General features: G+C 38.5%; 4 protein-coding genes and 1 pseudogene across 7 annotated transcripts; 3 read left to right on the top strand and 2 right to left on the bottom strand.

Annotated features, from left to right (window-relative positions):
- The first annotated feature begins 927 nt into the window (after positions 1-927).
- Positions 928-4,162, top strand: LOC112184994. Of its 3 annotated transcripts, none has more exons than XM_040515533.1 (5): positions 928-1,190; positions 1,348-1,454; positions 1,614-1,827; positions 2,457-2,629; positions 3,554-4,162. In XM_040515533.1, the coding sequence occupies exons 1-4, from the start codon at positions 1,182-1,184 to the stop codon at positions 2,526-2,528; spliced, it is 402 nt and encodes a 133-aa protein (XP_040371467.1). In that variant the 5' UTR covers positions 928-1,181; the 3' UTR covers positions 2,529-2,629; positions 3,554-4,162. The 3 variants fall into 3 exon arrangements, with proteins under 3 accessions (XP_040371467.1, XP_040371466.1, XP_040371468.1); XM_040515532.1 differs by having other exon boundaries at positions 3,594-4,162; XM_040515534.1 differs by having other exon boundaries at positions 3,684-4,162.
- LOC112184165 lies at positions 3,899-9,023 on the top strand. The gene is made up of 3 exons (XM_024322439.1): positions 3,899-4,000; positions 4,501-4,591; positions 8,464-9,023. The coding sequence occupies exons 1-3, from the start codon at positions 3,899-3,901 to the stop codon at positions 9,021-9,023; spliced, it is 753 nt and encodes a 250-aa protein (XP_024178207.1).
- A 2,834-nt stretch (positions 9,024-11,857) lies between these two features.
- Positions 11,858-12,601, top strand: LOC112184166 (cyclin-dependent kinase F-3). Its single transcript, XM_024322440.1, has one exon. It carries the CDS (start codon positions 11,858-11,860, stop codon positions 12,599-12,601), a length of 744 nt encoding a protein of 247 aa, XP_024178208.1.
- Positions 12,602-12,884: 283 nt separating this feature from the next.
- LOC112190205 lies at positions 12,885-18,269 on the bottom strand. 2 transcript variants are annotated; one of them, XM_024329627.2, is made up of 9 exons: positions 18,040-18,265; positions 15,397-15,456; positions 15,241-15,280; positions 14,906-15,084; positions 14,745-14,783; positions 14,493-14,579; positions 14,257-14,317; positions 13,538-13,662; positions 12,885-13,122 (listed from the first exon to the last, which is right to left on the bottom strand). In XM_024329627.2, exons 1-9 carry the CDS (start codon positions 18,085-18,087, stop codon positions 13,114-13,116), a joined length of 648 nt encoding a protein of 215 aa, XP_024185395.1. In that variant the 5' UTR covers positions 18,088-18,265; the 3' UTR covers positions 12,885-13,113. The 2 variants fall into 2 exon arrangements, with proteins under 2 accessions (XP_024185395.1, XP_024185396.1); XM_024329628.2 differs by lacking the exon at positions 12,885-13,122 and adding an exon at positions 13,131-13,289 and having other exon boundaries at positions 13,531-13,662; positions 18,040-18,269.
- Positions 18,270-21,499: 3,230 nt separating this feature from the next.
- On the bottom strand, positions 21,500-26,647 carry LOC112184167 (annotated as a pseudogene).
- Between the last annotated feature and the right edge of the window lie 246 nt (positions 26,648-26,893).

Below are 26,893 nucleotides of genomic sequence, written 5' to 3' on the forward strand. Positions count from 1 at the left end.
TTCAATTTCATCAAAAACACCTCCACAATATCATATTCTCATCCAATAGGTCCCTCGACTCAATTTCGTTAATTTCAGACGTTAAATGCTAACATGGCATATCCAACTCATCAAAAGTGGGGCCCACACAGAAGTGAAATTCCCAAACTGACCCTAGCCAATAGAATATGAAAAAATCCAAAATAAATTCCAGATTTGTCAACTCATCAAAAGTGGGGCCCACACAGAAATGAAATTCCCAAACTGACTCTGGCCAATAGAATATGAAAAAATCCAAAATAAATACCAGATTTGTGGTTAGGGAGACTTGAACCTCTCCCAAAGCTTATGCAAATGAATGACCCAAACACCAGACCACTTGCATAGTTAGGGTATATTGCAAACAAAACAAAAATAGTATATATCTATATAATAGTGTTTTTTTTTTTTTTAATCTCCACCCACCTCTGTCCTGCTCTTCTCTAGTGAGTGAAATAAAGTCAATCTTCAAATTGATTTCTATCATGCTTATATAGTTGTATCAGGGTAGAGGAATATGTAAAATTCATATTTACTACATACTAATTCTCAACGTACTGTTCATCGGCTTATGAACAGTGACAGCTCGAGCCGAGCCGTTCTGTTAAAAGTTTATTTTGCCCCTGCATGCTGTTTCACACTTAGCGTACTGCTCCGTGCTATCATGTCTTTGCTTCTTCGCTCCACACAGGGGTGGAGAGAGAGAGAGAGAGAGAGAGAGAGAGAGAGAGAGAGAGAGAGAGAGAGTGAGAGAGAGAGATGGCGAAGGAAGTGCTCCTGTCTAGCGTCTCAAAACGTCGGTGTCTTTCTTCTTCGCTCCAGAGGTAGAGAGAGAGAGAGTGAAGGGAATTGAAATCGATGCTTGAGGTAGAGAGAGAGAGAGAGAGTGAAGGTGCCCAAGTGGGGAACAGCTGGATGTTCTGTCCCAGATTCAAATCGACGGCGGCCATGGCTGTTGGGATGAAGAGTCGATCTGTTTTTAGGTCCAACGCTCCACCACCAATTCATCAAGAAGGTATTAATTGTTGAAGTGGTCTAATTGGAAACATTGAAATTATATTCTTTTTTTTTTGTTTGATTCAGGATTTTGTGGGTGTTCAGAAAGCGGAGAGTTTAGTGAAAGAGCCTGGTTTCAATCCCAGTGGCAGCTCTTAACCTTGATAATGAAGAAGGTACAGACCATTTTGGGTTTTTTTTTTATTTCTTCCCTGTTTTGAAATTTAAATGCTCAATTCTTCCTTTCATTGTTCTTTTGTACTGAAATTTGAGTATTTTGATGGGCAGAGTGAGAACGAGAAGATAGACCTGAAATTGTTGTTGTGAATGTAGAAAAGAAAACAGGAGAAGATGAGAAGAAGGGTGAAAGGTCTGGTGCTTCGTGCTCAAGCTCGGATCTTCCTTGCATGGATAAACTCAGGGATCAGCTTTCTTGAGAGGTATGGGCTTGAACTTTATCAACAATTTTCTTCAAAATTAGTACAAATCTTCATATATGATTGATTTAGGATCTTTGATCATTGTTTATATGTCAATTATTATGGTTTTTCTTTGATAAATTCAGTATTTACTGGTGATTTTTTTCCCCCGGTTTTTAGTGATTGGATCGACCAGTTAAGGAATATGATGGCTGACGGCGGAGAGGGATCTGGTGGCGATATTCAAGGCGGTGAGGGAGAAGGAGAGGAAGAAGAGGTGGGCGCGCGGTGGAGGAGGAGAAGAAGAAGAAGGAGGTGGAGGTCAAGGCCAAGGAGGAGGCCAAGGTGGTGGAGGAGAAGAAGGACAAGGGGGAGGAGAAGAGTGGAAAGAGAGGTATGGATCATGAGCTTTTTGATTTCGAAGATATAAACTTTTTGTTGTGTTTAGTTATATGGTATGATGTTGTGATTTTGATTGATTGCTGGGGAATTAGGAATGAGGTGTGTAAATTGAAATGTTCATTTGGAATTTTACTGAAGAACAATGTGTTTGTATAGTGTGGAAGATAATGGGATGAAATGTATGAACTCTAGAATTGGTTGGAAATTTTGGTGAAGAACAATGTGTTTATATAGTGTGGAAAGTTTTGAACTTGGAATCTTTTAGCAGATGAGTTGTGGTTTTGCAATGTGATTGTTTCATATGTTTGGATTTTAGGAAATGTGTTAGGATGTAGAGACCGATATGTTCAAAATTCAATGTGTTAGGGTGATTTGTGTTGAAGATTTTGAAATTGTTGTTCGGTGGCATATTTGGGGGTTTGTAAGAAATTGGCGATTTTGAACCATATGCTTAGGGGGAGAAATTAATGTGACTGTTGTGGTATTGGAATGATGAAGCACAATATATTTGTTGGCATTTTATTCTGTTTCTCATACAAATGCTAATTGTGTTTGCTGCCCTAGGTACATAGAGTATAGTTATATATTCTTGACTTTATAACACTGATTATTTATGTGCAGTTCCAAACAGAGGGAATGGGCTTGATATGGAGAAATACTCATGGACCCAGAGTCTGTAGGAGGTTAATATAATCATTCCAGTGCCTGCTGGAACTAAATCAAGGGATATTGTTTATGAGGCCAAGAAGAACCGTCTGAAGTTTGGACTGAAGGGTCGGTCTCTTATAATTGATGTGAGTCTGCTGTTTTATTATTCATATTATTAGTCGGCCGTATATCACAAACAACTAGATATGATATGAATGCATAGAGTAGTTTACTATGGTAACATTTCAAGCAGAACTCTAGATATAGTTAGAGATCCTACACATAATAAAAAATAGTGGCAGATGAGAATGTGTGTGCATGAACTATACTAAAACAATGATGGTTCTGGTATATACCCCTTATTTCTTTAATTTTGATCCTTCTTAATGGTATAGATGCATAGACTGCATATAGCTGCATTATGCATTAATGAAAGTACTTGACACCATAAAAAACTGGCCTTTCTAATTTAAATGATATTTAGTAAACTTGGTGCAAATTTTATAACCTACTTTTCTTTGCTTCGCTCAATCATTGGTTTGTAGAGTTTGCTGCATGGTGGCTTGCAAGGAATATATTTATGCTTGAGTGATCACTCGCTTGGGATACTAACTAAAAGTTTTGGAGCCTTAGCAGTTAAATGTTTTGATTATACTTTGGCGTTAGCATGATATAAAAAGATTTTAAATGTTCTGTATGCAGAATGTGTTCAGTTAATCTGAAATGAAATTTTTATTTTCTGTTGTGTTTTCTTTGCACCTAAAGAGTTTATTGACATTTTATATTATGTTTTGGACTTTTGGGCAAGTAAAAGCTGCATCACTCAGGCTCTAAATTCCCAAATAATTTGAGGGTATCATACTGGCAATAAATGAGAGGAACATCTATTGGGATTGTGAAAACATCATATGAAAGAGTGATATAAAATTCATTTTTATTAGTGTAATAAGTAACAAAATAAATGCGAGATTGTTTCTATGCCTGCAATTTAACAAAGATATCATTTTCTATACGAATTTGGATAGGACAATTATAGTATGAATTGGTTTCAATTGTTTCTTTTCTTTCAGGTTCGTCAACGTCTTCATTCATTTTTTCTATACTATGCAGCAAAAGATATTCTATCAAGTGTAGGGAAGAAAACGGTGGAGTACACGGTGCCATTAGCAGAGAAAACTAAAGACATGGCCGTATTTGCAGGTAAGACCACTTTGGATTATGTTGGTCATGTTGCGGTGGATTTGAAAGACAAGGCCGCTGTGGCAGGTTGGACTGCAGCGCACGACGGAACTGAGGCACCAGTGGAGGGAACCAAAGCAGCTGCAAGATTAGTTGCCGGAGCAACAGGGTATGCTGGTCATGAGGCTGTGGATATTGTGTCCAAGCCTTTTGAGTGCTGCTAAAGATGCTCTGCTATGGTGACTGGTGAGAAAGCTGAGGAGTTCACTGCTTGGAAGAAGGTAGAGGCGAAGAGAGAATATGAGGCCAAGAAAGCAGCTGAAGCAAATAGGCCCAAGGTAGATATGTCATGTCGCCTATAATATGCTTACTGTTATTCATTCTGCAATTAAACTTTCTGAAAGAGATGGAGAGGAGTAAAATTCTCAAATATATTGAATAAAATGGTTATCTTCTCTTTTCAAAAAGAAAAAAGAAGAAAAGGTTATCTTCAGAGGCCACCAATTACTTATTTACTGATGATTAATTAGTATAAAACTAATTAGTTTATTGCTTGATGTGAACAAGGGTTCTGAGACTACTTATCAAGGAGGAGAATCCAAATGCTGGGGGTAAGAGGAGACATGGACGAAACCAGTTCAGAGGGAATCTCAGCATATGCAGAGTGGCAGACCAACTGAAAAAACCAACCAGAAACTGCACAGTTAGAGAGGGAGCACAAGAGGGAGGTACCTGGGTGCCGGGAACAATCGGCAGGACTTGAGGTGTGATGCCGAGAGCTGTTAGTGAGACATTGGTTGAGATAGTTGAGAATACGAAAAACTTTGTTATTGGGCAGGGTGAAAATGGAATGGTTGAGGAGAGCGAGGAAGGGTGGAGCTCAAATGCACAGCAAGGGAGGCAGGGGTGGAGGTCATCTGAGAAGCAAGGTAAGCAGGACGGGAGGTCATCTGTGTTGGTGGTGATGTTACTGGAACATGATCTACTTAATGTTGTAAAACAGGCTAAATCTTTTTTTAATACAATGATCATGTCAACTATATTTTCTATGCTTTTGAATTTAGTCCTTGAATAATGTTGTGTTAGCTCCAAAACCGCGGCAAAGCGTGGACATACTTTCTAGTTCATATGAATCACAACATGCTTATGAATATGTACAATTGTTATGAGTATTTTTTAAGTTTAATTGTTGCCTCACGACTATGACATCAATTATATGACGATTTCTTATATGTTCCTCTTCCGCCATGAAAGCCCCCGCAGCTTCCTTCTTTACTCATTATAAACAAACCCAGAAAAAAAAACTTCAATCTCTGTCTCTCTCTGTCTTTGTCTCTCTGTCTCTGTCTCTGTCTCTGTCTCTGTCTCTCTCTCTCTCTCTCTCTCTGTCTCTGTCTCTCTCTCTCTCTCTCTCATGGCATTCATGGCCACCGTTTTATCCCCGAGAACACCGTCTACGGCGGCCCAAAGTCCCAGAGCCCTGACCACTGAGTCACAGTCACCCAAATTAAGCAGAAGCACAACAAGGGTTAACCCATCACCATGGTCACCGCCTATGACTGCCCCTTCGAGGTTCACCTTGACTCCGCCAGAATTGACATTGCCTTGGCCGGCGACTCCGTTGCGATGGGCTTTCATGGCGGAAAAGGAAGAAGAAGAGGAGAGGAGGAGAGAGGTGGGTGGAAATGACAAAGTGTTTATTTATTTATTTTTAAAAAAAAAAACACTATTATACATATATATACTATTTTTGTTTGTAATATACTAGGGCTGTCACTCGGTCGGTTCGAATCGGTTATAGGTATTACCAACTTCAAAACCAAAGCTTTCGGTTTCAAAACAGAGCTACCAATTACCAACCAAAATTTTCAGTTTTTAATTATATCTACCAAATTCAGTATTTCGGTTTTCGGTATTACCAACTTTAGAATAACTAATTTTTTATAATATAAATTAGAATGAACAAAACTAGGTTTTTGAATTTTATAGTCATAAACTTTGTATCCATCTACTAATTATAGCTTTCTTTTGTATATATGACATCAAGTTCTAACAATTTTCAATAAAACTAGGTTATTTAACCATCTTTGACTAGGTTACTTAAAATACATGTACTATTAATTAGGGGTCATCATTTGGCCCGCGGGCCTAAAAGCCCATGGGCTCCCGCCCGGCCCAGTGGGCAAAAGCCCGGCCCGGCCCGCAGAAAAGCCCATTTCGGCCCTGCCCATTGGGCACGAGGCAGGGCTAGGGCGGAGGGTTCAAAGCCCAGGCCCGGCCCGCGGCCCGGCCCGTTATATGCCCATTAAAGCCCGCCCGGCCCGGCCTTATAGGCCCGCCCGAAAGCCCATTCAATTTTTGTATTAATATATTTTTATGTAGTTATATTGAACTAATTATTGCATTAGGCCATATGTTTTTTTAATTTTGTATTTTATTTTGTTCAATAATTAACATATCATCATTTTTTCATAGGTTTTTGTATTTTTTTAACAAAATAATATGACATATAAATATAATGGACTCGGCCCTGCCCATCCAAAAAAGCCCGGCCCGGCCAGGCCCTAAAAAGCCCGTAAGGCCCTGGGCCCATGGGCGGCCCTGGGCCTTGATTTTTAAGAGAAGCCCGGCCCTGCCCAGCCCGAAAAATTAAAAAAAAAATGTTTTGGCCCGGCCCGGCCCGGCCCAAGCCCATTAATTTTGGGCAGGGCTGCCCATTGACGACCCCTACTATTAATGTAGTATATGTAGTAATGTTCATACTATTATAAAAGTTTTTATGTTTATTTCTTAATATACATGTATGTGTATTGAAAATTATAGTATATAAATCTAATATTTAGATAATCGGTAGATTCGGTATTTACCAAAACCAAACCAACTTTTTCGGTAATTTTTTATTTCGGTTTTATCGGTCCGATTACTAAAAAGTCGGTTTACCAAACCTAAAACATCGGTTGGTATTCGGTCGATTTGGTAATTACCAAACCAAGTGGCAGCCCTACAATATACCATAACCATGCATGTGGTTTGGTGGTTGGGCCATTCATTTGCATAAGCTTTGGGAGGGGTTCAAGTCTCCCTAACCACAAATCTGGAATTTGAGTTGCTCGTCTCTCGACTACCTTAAAGTATTTACTTGGAAATGTTGAAATTTGTGATGCATGGTTCATCTACGGTACATTAATTTATAACAATACATTAAATCACTAATTTGATTCAAATCAATGACCAAAATATTGAGTTTCGAGGAAATATAGATGGTCCAGAAAAAAGAAATTTCGACGGAAATATCGATTTCGGTAAATAATCAAGAAAAATGACGGAAATTTGAAGAAAAATATGGAAATTTTGGATATGTTTGTTTTATCAATTGTCTACTATATATGAAAAAAAAAACCTTGAATAAACATTGTTATATAGTAATTTGTAATAATTTAAGATGAAACGGTAAATATTGAATCGCCGACAACTTTAAATTTTTTTGAAATAAACATCAAAATTTTTTTTTTTTTTTGATGGCTGGAAACCTAATGGGAGGCTAGGCCATCACACCTGATATACATTCTTTGTACATATCATACATTACACCTTGAATTACATGAGTAACTTAGAACTATATAGAAGACCTATGAGGTACAAAATTTTCACTATCTTCATCATCTCTATTTGTAGAGTCTTGACTATATTGTGAAGAATAGTCATTAAAAGTAGTAAATATCATTAATTAGAACAATAAAATGAACAATAAGAACTAAATGGTTAATAATATTAACTTATTACTTACCAAAATTTTAGAGTGAAGAAGTAGTAAGAGAAAGAAGTGAAGAAAGAAACTTGAAGTTTCCTTCAGTGTAACTAATATTTTCAGACTCAACAGTTCTCTCCTTCTAAAGCATGGTTGGGATGTCGCTACCAAGTCTTCTTTCTTTACATCATTCCTCCACTCTTGGTTCTTGTTTGATGGGTTATCCTTGGTGTCTACCTACAAGAGATCTTCTGTGTGGTTAGGCTTAAAAAATTTGTGGCCTACTATTTTACAGAATGCCCGTTGGTTAATTGGAGATGGTGGCTCTGTAAATTTTTGGAAAGATAATTGGCTTGGCAACCCTATTACTAATCTTCTCAATTTAGGAGCTGAGCACCTGAGGTGTCTGGACGACAAAGTAAGAGATTTTATTATTGATAAAAATTGGGTTCTGCCAGAAAGTTTTTGTTCTCTATGCCCAGATATTGCGCAGGCCATATTATAGATTCCTCTTTCTTTGGCTAATGAGGAAGATTAGCTTATCTGGGAAGGGACATCTTCTGGTAACCTTACGGCTAAAGCGGCTTATTCTTTTTTGGCTGGTAATCACCAAGCTCTAAGTTGGGGAAATAATATCTGGCATGTCGCTATTCAGCCTCGTAAGAGCCTAACCACTTGGAAAATTCTTCTTAACAAAATTCTAACGGAGGAGTTCTTCAACGCAGGGGTGTTTAGTTGTGTTTAAGGTGCTGTTTCTGTTTTAGTGCTATGGAGACTACTTGGCACTTGTTCTGGGATTGTCAGGTCATTTTGGAATTGTGGGAATGGCTTTCTTTCCTTTTCTAAAGAGCCTTTGATCCGGGTATGTCTCTCACCGATTATTTTGATGCTTCCCTCTTGCATGGCTTTAGCTCTTCAACTAAACTCCTTTGGTTTATTATGGGTTGTAATTTGCTTTGGTGTATTTGGTATGAGAGAAACTGATTGAGACACAATGTAGGGGTTTTTTCACAACATCACTTCAGGGTTTTTTTTTCTTTAATGCCCTTAAAGAATCGGCTAGCCTGACTTTCAAGCAAGCAAGCACATCTGCTAACAACCTTCCTATTTTCATGCTTCTGGGCTTATCACCTTTGAGAGCTGCTGCCCCTAGGTTTATTCGTGTCGCTTGGCAGCCTCCTGAGCCTCCATGGGTGAAGGTTAACATTGATGGGTCCTTCCGGAACCAGGATCAAGCGGGCTCAGGAGGGGTTTTTCGGGATCCCTCCACGGTTTTCTTAGGTGCTTTCTCTAACAAAGTCATTGCTCACAGCGCTATTGATGCTGAAATTCTGGCATTCTTGGAAGCCTTGAAGAGTGCATGGACTAAAGGGTGGAATTATATATGGCTAGAAACGGATTCTATGCTAATTGGCAGGTACCTCAGCAACCCAGGTTTGGTTCCTTGGAGATTACGGACTCTTTGGCAAAATGGATTGCACCTTGCTAGTCAACTGAACGTTCAAGTGTCTCATATTTACCGTGAGGGGAACGCTCCTGCATATGCTCTTGCTAATTACGGAGTAGACCATGTGGGGAGTTTTGGTGGGATGTGGCCTCTACCTTCTTATTGAGATATCTGAGTTTGGACGCTTCATCAAGAGTTTCCTACCGTGGCTCGTGATTTTGGCTTCAGTTTTTTTCCAATTGTACTTCCCCACGAGGCTTTGGTTCTTTTGTCCTCCCTGTTTTGTATTGGTTTTTTTTTTTTCCTTTAATAAAAATAAATAAGGAGACGGGCGGTGGGCTCCCAGAGTGTAGTAGACCCTTCACCTTCGGATTTGAGGGTGGGACTCGCTCCCTAAATTGCCTACTTTTGAGGAGCTGATATCGCTTCATCCCTTATTTATTATTATTTTTTTAAAATGTATCAATAAATTGATGTATTGTAAGACTTCCGGGTAACGCAAACATCGTTACGTACCTTTTGTTTTCTTGGAACTGCTTAGCGCTAACATAAAACTACGTCTCAACAATGTGCCATTGCTGGTTGAGGTATATCCTAGAGTATTGTGCTTCACCATATATTTCCCAGCTAGAGTTTCTCATGATGAATATCAAAGGTGGGGTTAGTATATATTATACAACTTTTTATCATCTGTGACTCTGTGTTGACCTTTCTGTACAGATTAGCATTCTGATTTGATGTATGTTCCTCCATACGAATGGCTCACCACACAAGGGCTTATTTCTTATAGATTTTCACAATACAACAAATCTAAAAATTGCTTAATCATTTCAATATTTTTAATGTGAATACGTGTTTGATCTTGCGAAGATAATTTTGAAGGGAGATTAAAAAGTAGTAGGTAGGTTCCGATCATGTAGTGAATTTAATTATTAGTTGAAATATCTACGATATTTCCGTAATATCTTTTGATATCTCTATTTTTGGAGGGACCAATATATTATAGAGAAAAATATCTTATCTTTTACCGTTTCTGCAAAAATTTTCTAATATCATCAAATATTCCTTATAGCCAAATTTTGTGCATTCCGAACCAGCCAACAAAACTTTTTGTAAAGACATCCATATGAAGTCAATCTAAATTCAAGGCCCATGGTGGCAACTAGTGAACTAAAAGTGAATTCAAGTTTCTTGAAATCTAGATAAGTATAGCTATATACTTAAGATCACTAAAAATTTAAGACAACCCTAAAACTAGTTTTGAAAACCCCAAAATCATACCAATCAACTCATACTCCCAGGACCCATATTTCAATTAGAAAAAAGTTAAGAAGGGAATAACTAAAACTAAATCGAACCAACCTTCATTGGTCTGGGGATTGGTGACCAAAAGGTCGAAATCAGTACCCCCTCCCTAAATGCTTGGATTCAAATATTTTTTCTTTGAGTATATACCAACTGAGATGAAAGGACCGTCCATAGCAATAGAATCATAATCTCTTGCACTCTTAAATTTATAGTACACCGCCATGGTAAATATTCTTTTTTTTTTTTTTTCCTTCCAAATAAGAAATTAGGCATACCACAACAAGAACAAACACCCAACGATAATCAAAGGCCTTTTAAAAAATATAAAGGCCTTATATTAAACTCCCAAGAAAAAATAATCAAACAGTACAAAAATTCAAGCTCTTATTTTTTTTTTCTCCGATTACTCTACTGAGGTCAAACAAATCAAACCGCCGCAGAAGGTCTCCAATCTCCCTTGAACGCCGAACCCTAACTCTTCACCGATCACCGATTCGATACCTCGCACTGATAAAGACTTATGCAACCCTCCGCCGATGAATTCGAATCGAATCTCAGAAATCTCAGAGAACAAAGCCTTCGATATTCTTGCAACGAACAAAGCCTTCGATATTCTTGAAGCAATCTGAAAGAATCAAAGAACTCTAGAGCTGCAGGGTGGATTCAATTGACAGCGAAATGACGTCGGATCGTGGAAGCGGAACCGCCGATCGGGTTGGGCCGCACGGATATCTCCGGGAACAATCGCGAACTGTGTTCGTCTCCGATGACCCCAAATCGAGAGAAATTGAAACCTTCCGAGAAATTTGTGATTGCGGGATAGAAAATCAAGCCTTCGGGGGTTTATATCGGTTAAGAATCTTGGCTGAAGGTAAATTTGGGGATGATAATCCCAAAAGAGAGAAGGTAAAATTATAGAAGGGGGTCAGATTTTCTCGTATTATAGACGCGAGTGAAGCGCGTTCTCGCCACTCGCTAGAAAGCGCGTTTTGGCAACTGGCGCCAGGTGTTGACGCGTAGATTCGGATAATCTTCGTGGGGCCCAAGTAAACAAAGCCATTAAGACATGAAGAGTTGAAGACATCCTGTTGAGTTCGGGAGAAACGGTGTCGCTTTGTTGGAACCTCTTGATCTCGATCTCTCAGATCCTCGTGAGATCAGGAAGCGTTGATTTCAAGCTTTGGGCTCACGCAAGTAAAGCAAATGACTGAAATGCCCTTGCCGAAACAAGTCCGCAGGTGAGTAGGAAAAGGGAGTGCTGGGACACTATAAATAGGATCCGAGGACCCCACGAATGAATCCACTGCTCTTCTTCCCAATTTCGGTGTTAAGTGTGCGCTAGGGTTTCCAATTCTTTGGGTTTCTAATTCTTCTGAGGATGAGTAGTGCTACGAAATCAACACTGATTTCGTAGACAATTGAGAGCTTTTCTTTGATTTGTGTCTGGGTTTTGTTCCATGGATAGATACGAGATAGTAAGGCTGGTTGGTGAGGGGAGTTTTGGGTGGGTGTATCAGGCCATCGACAACGACTCCCGTCAGTTTGTGGCAATCAAACATCTGAAGCCAGACAGCGATCCGTGGGCATATGTACCGGAAGTCCGTGCTCTCACTAGGTTGCAGCACCCCCAATATAGTGAGCTTCAAGGGTGTTGAATACCAAGACGACGACGTCTTCTTTATTTTTGAGTACATGGAGGGTAGCCTTGGTGATCTTATTGATGAGAGGCGGAGCAGGAGAATCCCTTTCTCGGAGGCCGAAATCCGATCATTGGGCCGTCAGGTGTTGCAAGGCCTTGAATTCATGCATCACCAACGCGGGTTCATGCACCGGGATCTGAAGCCGGAGAATCTTTTGGTGAACAAGGGCGACATCAAGATTTCGGATCTGGGTACTGCTACGGACATCGACTGCGGCGGCCAAGCCCATCATCATTACGTCACCACAAGGTGGTACAGAGCCCCCGAGATGCTGTTTCGGGCCTTTGTGAAAAACGAGAGCCTTCGACCTTTTGAGTACGATGAGAAGGTAGATATATGGGCGATGGGGACGATCATCGCAGAACTGTTTCTGATGCACCCTCTCTTCCAGGGTGACGATTCGCCGGACCAGCTCTACAGGATATGCGAAGTCATCGGCGCTCCAAGTAGGGATTCACGGACGATGCCTAAACTTGGGCCGGAGAATGGTGTGGGTCTTCGAGCATTGATGCCATATGCCAGTGAATCGGCCATCGATCTCATAGAGTCTCTTTGTTCTTGGGACCCTTTGAAAAGGCCTAGTGCTAAGGAAGCTCTCCAGCATCCCTTCTTCAAGAGAGGGCAGAATGTTGACGCTCCTCCTGGGTTCGGCTCATATTGCACTCATACAAGGAACAGTGTGGTTCCGAAGATGAGAGAGTTATCAACCATGCAGCCAATACTGGGAGCCTATTGAGGCAAGGAGACCGGAGTTGCAGTAGATGTCTAAGTTTCATTTAACAATTTATTTGCCAGTAATGAGGCACAAATAGATCTGATTTTGAATAGTAAGTAATGTAATTGTACAAACTTTGAACTGATCTGTTCTTTTAATGAAGATGGTGACATTCATCACCCTTATTGTTCCATCATTTCTTATGCAACTCTATTGTTAACTAGTCTCTTCTGCATTTCTTTCAAGTAATCTCTAATCTCATTTCTAGTCTGTTCTGCATTTCTTTCATGTATAATCTCGAACGAAAAAGAAACAAAAATGTTACCAAAATATCATCTTATGAGCAAGGAATGAACCAAGAAAAGGAAAAACAACCTGCATATAATTGCTCGAGTACATGTAAAACGCCCACTATCTAAATTTACAGTACATCCTTCCAAAAGAAAAAAGAAATTTACAAAGCATTTCCACCGCAGAAGAGATCCCTTGTTTCTATTGATCTGGTCATATTGAAAAGAACCGCTATGATACTGCTAGTTTTCCTGTAAATAGAAGTAATTTCATACATCGGTCAAGATTAAAGAAGATATAATCACAACATATGCCAAGAAAAAGAAAATGGCTATCTGCAGGACGAACTTTGGATTTTCCCTCATGTTTGGTGATGTAACCAGAAAGCATACATTTGTTAAAAAGCTACAAAGTATAACTACATGCAAGTAAAGAAAATACAGGAGAGATGAGGAAAAACATCCTTAAAGTTTATCGGCACTGTGGAGGACTTCATTTGGTCATCCACTGTATATGGGTTCAATCAAATCACCTAACAGGTGGTTCCCACTATAACCCCTCAGTCCTAGTAACCCAGCTCAGGAGTCGAGGGCATGCAACCACGTTATCAATATAGAAGCAATAACACAAGGAGACTGCAAAGTTCCAGAAAATGAAGCAACTTACACCAAACACTGCTCTTCTCATGGGCCCATTGTATTTGATTTGGATGTTGACTGTTGCAGTCACAGCTGCTATACAAGAAACATCAACAGATAGTACCTCGCCCGCATCAAGATTTTTCTGTACAACTAGCAAAAATGAAGAAAGCCTGAAAAATTCTAGGATTAGTCCAAGTCCAACTATGTGATAACTAGCTAGATTGGCCAAGAAGGAACATTATTCCAAGAGTTTTCAACAAAAGTAGCAGAACTTTGTCCCTTTTTTTAGCACTTCTTATAGAACATTTTATGAATAGCAAAGAATGATTGTGCAAAGAGCCTTTTGTATTTCCCACTTTTCTGAATGTCCTATGCATCTCCATTTTTACTATCACTGAAAAGTTCTATGGAGGAGTATTCTTGAAAAGAGAGGTTAAGATTTTGCTAGTTTTGTTCAAGAGACAATGTGAGAAGTTTACTTTTCATGCAACAAAAGAAACTTCAAATACTTTTGGTTTAGGATCTGAGGTAAAAATTAGACCAAAAAGGGAGAGAGGAAAGGAAGAAAACAAGAGAGGTGGTTAGATTTAGCAAATAAATAAAACCACACATTGAAATTGACATCTAACAACTAAGAACCAACTGAACAATGACATATCTGTAGAATCTGTGGCAGAACCAAACTCTTAGGAGTGCCCAATCTGAAATATGCATACAAGCCATAATGCCTCAAGAAAAGCTTACCAGATCCACCTGCAATTATAAATGCAAGCCCTTGGCCAGATAACTTCTGTCTTACAAAACCCTACAGTAACATTAACACTGCAATTAGATAAACAAAGAAAAAATCATGGAACATTGAAAAACAAATGAAGGAGACAAATTAAGGGGGAAAAAAGGAACAAAAAAAATTAATTAATGGTAGGAGCATGCTCAGAAAACAAAAATGAAAAAAAATCTGAAACTCCCCAGTATCTTACCTCTGCACCAGGAATAATATTACGAGCCCTTTGGTCAACGGTATTACTGACTTTAACATCATTAACGGAACAAAGGAATGCATCTGGCTGCAAAATTTAACAAGTCCCATAAAAATCCAGTTGATAAGACAAGAAAGGTGTATGTCAATTGTAACAAAAGAAAGTATGGACAATCAAAATTTATTCACTACAAACAGAGAGACTAATAGAAACTGAAAACAATTAGTCAAACAATGAATAAATTAGTTGTACCTGGCACAAAATCTCTCCGCCAAACATTGCCAAATCAATCTGTCAAACAGAAAAGGAAAAAAAAAATAACTACAATAAGTTACAGATGGTGATTGGGAACAATATCTATACAAAAGTAATAAAATAAATTCCTAAAATTTAGCGTGCCTAAGACAACGAACCGGGAGAATTCTGGCCAGAGAAGGTGCAACAATTCCAACAAACCCATCGCCTTGACCGTTATTGTGAAAAACTATGCTACTCACTGTCTTGCCAAAAAGCCACTGCCACACCCCTACTTCATTTTCAGGAACAAAAACATTTTCCATTTCGATCGACCCGGATATGAAGCACATTGAACCTAAATTTATTCATCCATCAGTTAAAATGTGACATTGACAACAACAATTTAAATGTTCTCTACGTTGGTTGGTGGAACTATACCAAAATCAGTCAAATGAATATGACAACTATAATGCACCTTATGAATTAAAAGTCCAGGCTTGTTGGAACTTACCAGGCTTTGCTATAACCTTTTCTTCCGGCTTCAACATTATCTGACATTGAAAGGCAGGAAGAAGTTTTAACTTCCAGTTAGAAAAGTGATTGGAAGATACAGGAGAAAAGACATGCATAAATAAAATGATATAGGTTGGGTTATTATAGAGTATACCTGCACCAATTGAGCTTCACCACCCAGAATTTGAAACGGTATCATAGCATCTTGTGGACTCTACAGGACATTACCAAACATAACTCCACATGTGAGATAACAGTACCATAGCATATATCGTCAAGTAGTTGCAAAGTCTAATGTTTATTGGCACAACCCAACTAAATATAAATATGGATGCCTTGATCAATGAGCATAAGCTAGAGATATCTACAATAACCACCATCAAGGAGAAATTTCAAGTCAAAGCATATGTTACTTTTATATGTAAAAAGTACAATGCTTGAGCAAAGAGATGGAAATAGGTAACCAAAATTCTCCAAGCCAAAAAAAAAAAAAAAAACCTTGTTTCTATTGGATAAGTATACATTCAGGATATCTCTATACACCAGATATTCAGTGGCAGCAATAGTATGAGACCTATGATAAATGCGTAAAAATCTGTACATAGTATTCAATCTATACTGTAGAGTTTATACTTCGTATGATACATGCCTCTCCTAATTGATAATATATTCAAAGTTTCAAACTTCTACATAAGTTCGTATACTATCAGTCACCATCAACTTTTTCCCAAATCCACTAAAGAACAGATGCATGTCTTATGGACGAGATAATGGGTAAGCATATCAGATATGCCTCACACTGTACTGTAATCTTCATCTTATACCATAAGCGACATACATAAAAGCAGTGTTTACACAGAAACTAGAGGTTTCCCAAAAAGAGAGAGGCTGGGGATTTCAATAAAAGTTATAGCAGGAGAACGTATCAACCCAAGTTTGCATATTTTCCATGAACCCAACAGCACCATACTCATCAGGCATCCTAAAAGAAATTTTGGAAATTAGGACTCCATTACATATATATATTGACTATTAGAAGTGAGATGAGTAAAATATCGTGTATGAATACAACGAACTATATATCCCAATGCCATGGCTTTTAAGTATTGTGACAAGATTAGAAGTTCTATTGGTTTGCAAACTCAGCATGCATCTCCATACCAAGAGTTTCTGTCAATAACTGTTTTTATTGATAAACTGAGAAATGCAACTTTATCTTATGCAATAAAATAAATTACTGATCCTGATGGATTATCCAAATGATGCCACTGTCAATCAATATTTGATAGATGGAGATCTACCTAACATAACTAAAACATATATGATTTTTTTCATCTTCTTGATATAAGTATCATTTTCCTAAATTTGTTCACCATGTGTAATAAAAACTGAATGTATCCATATTCACACGTAAGCTTGGTAACTTATCATAAGTAGTCAGGTGTTGATATCCATGACACAAACGACAGTTTATGCCGACTGACTTATGCCAATAATCAAAGTCGTGTTAGCAAGTGATTACAGATCAAGACAGCAAGTAATTACTAGCATAGGCACTCTCTCAGAGAGACATGACATGACTATGAATGTGAAGCATGTGCCATGTTCGTACACAACTATTTTATCCAGTCCGTAATCCTTCAGAATTTCAAATCTGTGTCTGAAGTCTTGATAAAACAATTTCTGAATGGGGTGCCTTGATCATGCAGCCTGATATGATCAAGAATTATCCACGCGATCCTAATGCGACACATGGGCAATCTTTTTATGGAAAAAGGACAGCCAGCAGGACCGATATCCAAACCAATCAGAAATATGATCTCATGCCTAACATCAGTTTCCATCATCTTTCAACCTCAGTTTCTGAATGGGGTGCCTTGATCATGCAGCCTGATATGATCAAGAATTATCCACGCGATCCTAATGCAACACATGGGCAATCTTTTTATGGACAAAGGACAGCCAGCAGGACCGATATCCAAACCAATCAGAAATATGATCTCATGCCTAACATCAGTTTCCATCATCTTTCAACCTCACCATTCCCAAACCCGTAGACATCAAGATTCATTAACGAGAGCCTAAGACTACACTGCACGCCTTTCCCAGACTACAGATGAGTGCAAAAAGGTCGCCCCCAAAGCCAATGCATTAGTTCCACAGAAAGAAAGCCACTAGCTGTTGAGGCTGATGATCTTGGTTCCAATGATGAATATATAGACTAGTGGTGACCCAATCATAGCATGAATGCAGCACCTATCATCCCTAACTGACTTGACTTCAGACAGGCAAAGCATGCCCATGCACCAAAGCATCACCCATATTGAATTAGCGGTTAAATCACCACTGTTTTCAACCACATTCAGTGCAGTGTTAAACCTCTTAGCCACCACATTCTGGCCCTAAAGTTGGAACTTGGAATTCAAGAATCAACCAAGTACCGTACAGCCGAAAATCAGAACTATTATATCATCAACATTTCCATGAAACGTATGCCAATTACCAATCTACCTTATCTAGCTTTCGACTAATCGCCTACCTAATATGGTTCTCACTCGACTCCATTTTCATCTCAATTCTATCATTCCAACACTATCTAACCAAATCTTAAGCATCCAATTCTTCAATCAACATTGACACTCAAAATCCCAAGCAGATGCAAAGATCGCTACACCTTCCACATTACAGTCGACAAACACAGATCAATTTCAGCTAATCAAAACACTACTCCCACCGGAACCAAAATTAACAGATCAAAAACCCTAAATTTCAAAGAAAAACCCCGAACAGCGAGTACCTGGTACACGTAGGGCTGAAACGGCGTTGAGAAAAACGGTGCAGCCATGGCGAAGAACGACGATTCAGCTCAGAATTCACCAAGATCAAGCAGGAACGATGAATCAAATCTCACCAACTCCTCAGTTCTTCCGTCCCATTTTGCTTTTGCTTCGTCTTCGATTTTCTTCCCTGTTTAATTTTGTCTACCTGGGTTTTAAGGGCACAGTAAATAAGTCTGATCGCACCAGAAGAAAAGAGAGACGACACTGTAACTCCGTAACGTAGTGCTCTGATGAGACGAGATATAATGACTGAAATAACCTTCTTGGGAAATGATTTTCGGCTTCGAGTGGAGGAACTTAGAGGTTTGGTTTAGGGCAGTTTTGTCAGTTCGAGTGGGTTGGACGTTATGTGCGTGGACTTATTGAAGTGGCGGGGCGTGATTGGTTGGGTAAATTCCTCCTATGGTACCTGAGGTATTGCTACTTGGACAGTTTGATACCCGATGTATTAAAGGGGACAGTTTGGTACCTGAAGTTAGACTCTGTTTGACACTTTGGTACTTATGTTAATTTTTCTGTTAAATGTAAGGATAAAATTGACATTTAGAATATATGTATAAAAACATAATAAAAAAACATGAGTTTGTGGGTTGATTGCCGTTCTTCATAATTTTATAGGTATGAATTAATGTTTATGAGTTATGTTGAAGGTGAAATATTCAAATTTTATGTTAAAAAAATATAATAATCAGATATTTTTTTTGTACTATTCTCTATGAATCCACTAATTTTTCCTCCAAAACTTGGATTTTTCCTTCTCTTCATAAACGCAATGCGATGATATTATTTGGTATTATTTTAGGTCTTCATCATTTTTTGGGTCATTTAGGAGAAAATGAAAATGAATTAATGCTTTCGGGTTATGTTAAAGTTGACATAATTGAATTTTATGTTTAAAAAAATTTAGTTGTACGAGACCAGTTTCAATGGAGTACTCTCATGGGTGTTCACTATATGTTTACTATATTTCTTAAACATAAAATTCGAATATATCACATTCAATATAACCCATAAGCATTAATTCATACCTATAAAATTATGAAGAAAATCAACCCACAAACTCATGTTTTTATATTATGTTTTTATACATATATTCTAAATGTCAATTTTATCCTTACATTTAACAGAAAAATTAACAAAAGTACTAAAGTGTCAAACGGAGTCTAACTTCAAGTACCAAACTGTCCCCTTTAATACATCAGGTATCAAACTGTCCAAGTAGCAATACCTCAGGTACCATAGGAGGAATTTGTGAGTCTCACAAGCAGGTGAAATGATTCTAAAGCGGAATACACCGGACGACGTCGTTGTGGTGCGTGGGGCAGCTGCACGTGGCGGTGCGGCTGACCAATCAGTGCCCAATAGGAAGGTATTTTGGATATTGCACTTTTAAAAAGCATAGGCAGTTTCTGAATAAGGAGAAAATTTTCTGATATTTGATTGGTCAGACGTACCAGACACGTGGTACGTCTAACATACGCAAAGAACTTTCTTACCATTGTCTTCCATATGAGTAATTTTCTCTCATACACACACACACACACACATAATGCCCCACCACTAAGAGATCCTTTTTTTTGGACATTTTAAGGGATCCATTGTAGGACCCACTTTTCTATCATATTTTGACTGTTCGACCATTCAATTTTTTTGGTTTATGCAAATTTTCAGCTAAAATAATAACCGTTAAAGTATCAAACTAGATTAAATCATTGAATGAACTAAATCTGTCCAACTTGAACCGTTCACGTTTATAATTGTAAATCACAGATTTGAATGTCTTAACGATTATCAATTTGGCTGAAAATTTGCTGAGGCTATCTACTCATATAAACTTAAAAACTAAATGGTTGAGATGTGAATATGTGATCGAAAAGTGGGTCTAATAAGATATCCCTTAAAATGGCCAAAAAAATGGACCTTAGTGGGGTGTGTGTGTATATAGTCTTACACGTGCAATTCGAGGCACGTAAGAGCAAGAAATGACTTCAATATTGTTAAAATTTTCGTCAATCTCTTCAAATCTTAAAAAGGTGTGTCTTGAAAAATACACATTTAACCAACCTATTCATAAAATAGTCGAAACAATCCCCATTGAGAAATATTTATTCAACTTAGATCTAGGAAATATCAAACCCAAATTGTAATTAAGCGCTACAAAAGAGAAGACACTGATAAGTTCATAACTTGTAACAATACTATCCCTAGGAAGACTTGCTGTCTTTTCCGGCAAGGGGGAATCGATTTGGGGGCAGCATTAGTATGCAAAGCTTTATGGTGTGGCTAAGTATTTGACAGTGTGGGTTCTTGCTAATACAATTGGTGACGGGATCATGTATGTACTGACATTATGGTGCATGGTGGGACAAGGCGGCATGCTAGCGGTTGGAGATGTTGCAGTTGATGCTGTCTTGGTTTATAACAAGCGGACCACTGTGACGTTGCTAATGGTATTATTGCCATCGTTGATGGCAGGATTCATGGTGCAATGGCACTAGTGATGGGAAGGTTGCTAGGGCTGGTGATAGTGGTACTCAGCGTGGAGGCAGAGTATTGGCTGCTAGGTATTTGGCTAATAGGCTTGGGCTTGCAATTGTTCTCGGGCTTAGGGCTTTGTCCTTGGTTTATTTACTCTGGGGCTAATTTGCTACTAGTTTATATTGAGGACCCCAGGTGGATGGCATGAAAGTTATTGCTATTGATAGTCTTGAGATAGCCTCCTTGTGTAGAGTCTTCTCTAGGTACCATGAATAAATTGGGGAAGGCTCTTAACTGGGTTTAGAGGCTTCCCTAACAATGTAAGATTAATCTAGGGTTTTTGCTTTATGTTTTTCATTCATGACTTATTATTGTCATAACATGATTGAGTGAGTCATCTTGTCATATTTTCTTCTTTACTATTAATGAATTGACACCTCCTATTGGGAAAAAAAAAACATCCGATGTGATTTTATGAGGGAAAAAATAACAGCAACTTGGTAGATAAGTACTTAATATTGCTTAAGAGCATCTCAAACAGTTTCTCTATCTTATTTCTTAATTTCACGTTTCCACCACCTATTTTTGGACCAAAAAGAGAGAATATAAGAAATGACGATAACCATATAAAGGGGTCAGATTTTCTCGTATTATAGACGCGAGTGAAGCGCGTTCTCGCCACTCGCTGGCAAGCGCGTTTTGGCAACTGGCGGGGGCTTAACCGCCTATCTGGTGTTGACGCGTAGATTCGGATAATCTTCGTGGGGCCCAAGTAAACTAAGCCATTAAGACATGAAGAGTTGAAGACAACCTGTTTAGAGTTCGAGAAACGGCGCCGCTTTGTTGGAACCTCTCGATCTCGATCTCTCAGATCGTCGTGAGATCAGGAAGCGTTGATTTCAAGCTTTGGGCTCACGCAAGTAAAGCAAATGACTGAAATGCCCTTGCCGAAACTTAACGACCTGCTGCAGCAGTATACAAATGATAAGAAGAGAGGGAAATTGGCACAAATAAAGACGGCGCTGATTTGGACTTCATTGGAGGCACATCGCCATCACCACTCGCATCCCTTCCATATTCCCGATCTTTGGAGAACTCCCTGTTGAAAAATAAATCATGTACATACATCGAGCTCCACAGTCCCCAAGTCCAAAACAAAACAAATTTTTCAAACTTACCTTTGGCCCCGTCTCTCATTTTCACGCTTCCTCCTCAAATCAGCTTTCCGAGCCTCAAATTCCTCTCTGCTCATGATAGGAGGAGGTCCAACATTCATTCCTTTCATTCCCATACCCATACCAAAGTCCGCGAGATCCCTGTAATACATTAAAAGATTAGACGCACATTAGCCTGCAGGTTTGAAAGGACACCATGGAAAATGAAAAAGTATAATAATAATAATAATAATAATAATAATAATAATAATAATAAAATAATAATAATAATAAATAAAAAGGAATTTAATTGCTACTTGCAATCTCTATTTTATTTGGTCAATGTAAAACGGCATTTTTAGGGCATTGGCTCCACCAATAACCCACAATGTTATACACACACCCTCCTATCCAGGAAACGTTCGAAGCACAATCTTGTAGACCAAAAGAATGGGAAAAAAAAAAAAGACGAAGGCAAAAAAAGAGAAGAGCAGACAATTCTCAACACAAACCCACGAACACCATTATCATATCCAGAGTGAAAGTGGAAGACAGAATAGAAACGGTTACATACCTCTGAGGTGGAACCATAGGCATCATATAACCTTGACCACCAAATGAGTCCTGTGGGAAAGGACCCCCAAATGGCATGTCCATAGGACCTAGTCCATACCCTATTTACGGCATAGGAGCACCATATGGTGGCATATATCCATCCATGCCCATGCCAGGTTGCATGCCATTCCAGTATGGATTATAAGCAGCAGAGGGCCCCATATGCAGCATGTAGTTTTCAGCTGCAAGGTCTTGAGGTGTCTTCCATTGCATTTCTGTAATGAAAAAAGCACAAGGATGAAAATGCTTAATTCCCAATTTATACAGTAAGAGAGATTCAATAGGACACAAAACCAAGATGTTTACAAAAAAGAGAGAAGAAGTCAATACCATTTGCAGGCATGCGAACTTTCTTCTTTTTCCTTTTCTTTCCTGAAATATACAAACAAAAAACCATTAAATAACCAAAACAGCTCTCTATTTGAAAAACAATATACATCCATCCAACTCCTATAAGTCAAGCACACAGAACAGACAGGGAATTGGATACACACAAATAACACCCGACATATACATTACCTGCCTCCACAGAGGCCAGCCTCTACTGCACTTCTTCATCAACCAGGGGAGCACTCCCTTGGGATGCAGGTTCCTTTGCACTCATTGACTCATGGGTAGCTTCAGATGCATCGGCTACTTTTGTATTCCTCACATTCTCTAACATCTGCTGTGGGTCAGGAATAGGTTTTACCTCATCTACGGTCTCCTGTGTCTTCAGAGCTTCTTCATGCAAAGGTAAAGGCTTATTTTCTCCCTTTGATGCAGCAGATAAAGTAGGGGAAGGAATCTTGGGTTGTGGGCAGCGTGCAGACTCCATATCTAAATATTACAAAACAAAATTGTAACAATGACGGTATATGACTAGTTTGAATGGAAACATAAATAAAAAGCACATCATTGAGGAACAAACCTTGAACTTGGAAAGCACTCCCAGCGTTATCAGTACTACTGTTACCAGACTCCAAGATTCGATTGATGGTATCCCTGAGAGTCTTATTTGGCAGTAGATCATCTGCAAGTGTATTTGTAGCCCCACAGACACACACTGACTTTGAGGTAATGTAATTCCTGATACCTGATTATAAATGTAAGCTAGAGTAAATCCAAACGAAACTGATATGATAAATAAAGAAGCATAAAACAATTAGATGCTTTAAATGCTAAAATGAGCCAGATGAGGGTAACGAAAAATATTTTTTTTGTGAGAAAAGTTGAAGTTCTTCCATTAAAAAGGGAAAACCTAACCTGAAGAGAGGCAATGAAAGTTGCACTATAACTTACACTTATCACAAAAGCTCTTAAAGCGACACTTGCTCGTTAAAACAGCATCTTTCATCACTTCCTTGCACAAGGGGCAGTGTAGCTCAGGTGGTAAATCACCAACAGAACGAGTAGACGGTAAACCTTCGATCTCTTTCTCAAAAGCAGCCCTGTGATCATATATCAATTATTATAGTAAGTTTTCATATCAGCAACTGATTACACAAGCAGTCAAGCATAAAAAGTATGAACTCGAGACCACAAAATAAGCTTCCGCCTCAATACAGCTACTGCACCACTCGGCAGTGCATATGAGCCATCTGGGGTTGCTATCAACATGGACTTGGGAATGCCAGTGGGTGGCTTCACTCTTTTGATGTCATAGTTTGGATCACCATTTGTAGGGCATGCAGTGCTGAATATAATGACCTGAATACAAAAGTGCCAAATATAAGCACCGTCCTGAAATAACCATTGATCAACAAAACAAGCTATTCTCTTTTAAAAAGGAGGTCAGATGAACATACCAGGAACCTTACACCTGTGACATATATAGCCCTGTGGAGGTGGTTTTTTTCTCAAACACTCCTCTTCAACCTCAATCAAGCATAAAACAAAAAAAAAATCAATTCCAACATTTAAAATTGGGAGTGCGAGAGAGAGAGATTTTTATAAATGAAAGTATATATAACCATAAAAGACTCACCAAAACCACGTCCACCCATTCTTCCATTCATACCACGGCCAAAACCTCTACCAGGACCATAGCCGTCAGCGCCTTGACTGCAAATACAGCACAGAAATCATTCAATACGAGTGACAAAAACCCCCAACCATTATGATATCACACAGCACGGTAATAAGACTGAAAATGACATATTGTTGCCAGTCTAATACTGGAGTGTCGATTAAAGCCTTAAGCTTGGTATCTTCATCAGCTTTATTTGATGGTGGAATATCCGGAACCGATAACTAGGCTGCACTGGCAAAACTTCAGGAATTTCGTACAAATCACCCCCAAGGTTTTAAATATCGGTATTTTCATATCTATCAGTACTTTGAAAAAAGGAGATATCCGATATATCGGGGATACAGTGTACGAAAATATCGTTTTTGAAAAAAGTAAATTTATTAGAAATTTAGAACTACATATAAATACATATGAATGTAAACTTCATCTACATTCAAAAAAACACTCTAGGCGGTTGAAAAGCCACTCGCTGGTCTACGAAAATGCAATAATCAGACCAAGACATATGACCCATATAGTGCGAATTGTAGTGATGAACATGATAGTTATAGATCTCTTTAGAGCTGCCGACTGTTTCCCCTATAAGGGGAAAATAAGGATGGACCCAACTAGATGACTGATCATATACTTCTCCATATTGATTATATTCATAAGCATCATAACCAAATTGATTGTTGCCTTCATGAGATTCATTTGAGATCCTACTACGCTCTGTGCCTAAACTGATAGAGTCAAAACTTAAGGCAATTGAAGAAACATCAGATGGGGTACTTTGATCATCAATTGCACCTCTAGTCCTTCTCCCATATCGGGTCTTCTCTTGAGCACCATGCCATGACCAGCTGTTCTCACTCCGTGGTCTTCATCTTGGGTGGCATGATCAAAATTACCTTCAAAACTACATATCATATGTAGTTTGCTACATATCATATATCACTTCCTATTTTTAATTATGTTGATCCACTAAAACAAGAGACAACTTCCAAAAAAAATTTCAGGTTTAAGACACAGACTGCACAGTAGATTCGTTATTCCTCACTTTTTCAATATGCATAGCCAAAATTTAATACTCCGTACTTTGCACTCTCTTCTCATCATGTCATCCATATATGGTTCCTTGACTTCCTTCTGCAATGTCATTTGGCCTCATTTGAATAATTGAACCTTTATGGCTTTATCTTCTTTCTATTATTCAACTACAGAGTTACAAACTATATACAGCGTTACAGAAATAGTCACAAACTACACAGTACCAAATCCCTCCTCACACAGATTTGTATTTAGACTTTTAGAGAATTACTTCTCACCCAAAATCGCCTTGAGGGTATTTATCCAATTCTCCTCACCTAGATTAGCCTTGAGGGGATTTTTTTCCTCACCTAGATTCGCCTTGAGGGGATTTTCTACTCACCTAGATTCACATTGAGGGGATTTCTCCTCACTCAAATTTGCTTTTAGGAAATCTCTCTTCACACAGATTTTCATTTAGACAATTACTGAGTTTTTTTTTTATTTTTACCTAAAATTTTACAGATATTTCTTCACTTTATCGGGATATATCGCAAATATCTAATATATCGGGGATATTTGACGATGTCAGAGAAATTTCGCAGAAACGGTGACAGATAAGATATTTACCCCCCTAGATATATCGGTCCGTCGAAAAAAGGAGATATCGGGGGATATATCAGAAATATCGCAGAGATTTAGAACCTTGATCACCCCTAAGATCATCCCAGTCTGGCTCAGGCTGTAATGTCAAAATAAACAATCACTAAAATTTCCCTCTGATTGCAAAAAGCAAACTCAAAGGCTCTAATATACTAAAGCTTACATTCACAGAGGAACCAACTCCCAGAAAGCTAGTCCTTTCGGGTTCAATGTTCTCCACCATATCTTCTACTTTATGCCTACAATGAAATAGATATAAATGGCCAACTCAACCAACGCTAAAAATAGGTTCTAATGGTCATAAGAAACACCCAAACCCTATAAGAGGTACTACTTGGGCACACTCCAAAGGGATTACCCATAACACAGGTTTTTGAAACCCAATGACTATCCTGCCAACTTGAAAATTCAAAATGAACCTTACAGCAACATAAGTAAAGTCGAGTATTAAAAGGACTAAAAGGATCTGAGATAGTACTCTGAATTAGTAACAATGGGCATGCGAGGGCGTCCAGGTACACGACGAATTAAAACTGAGGTATTTTTTGGAATCAACGTTGCTTCATCAAGATACTCTGAAATTCCACAACATAGAACAGGAAGTCTATAAAAACACTGCATTTACATTAATCTATGAAAACAAAAGCTACCAAAATGCGTTTCCCAAAGGCGTAATCCATTGTTCCTAGAAGTTAAAGTCAGATTAAAAATTTCAGCATAACCAAGATTTCAATCTCACAGAACCTGTCCCTCAATGATCCAACTCACCACAAAAGTTATCGATATTAGATATTTGGAATATATCCCCGATAAAATAAAGAAATATTTGTAAAATCTTATGAAAGAACAAATAAAAAAATAGAAAGAAAAAAAACTCAATTA

Source organism: Rosa chinensis, chromosome 2, assembly GCF_002994745.2.
Source record: "Rosa chinensis cultivar Old Blush chromosome 2, RchiOBHm-V2, whole genome shotgun sequence".
In the NCBI taxonomy this organism is placed as follows: Eukaryota; Viridiplantae; Streptophyta; class Magnoliopsida; order Rosales; family Rosaceae; genus Rosa; species Rosa chinensis.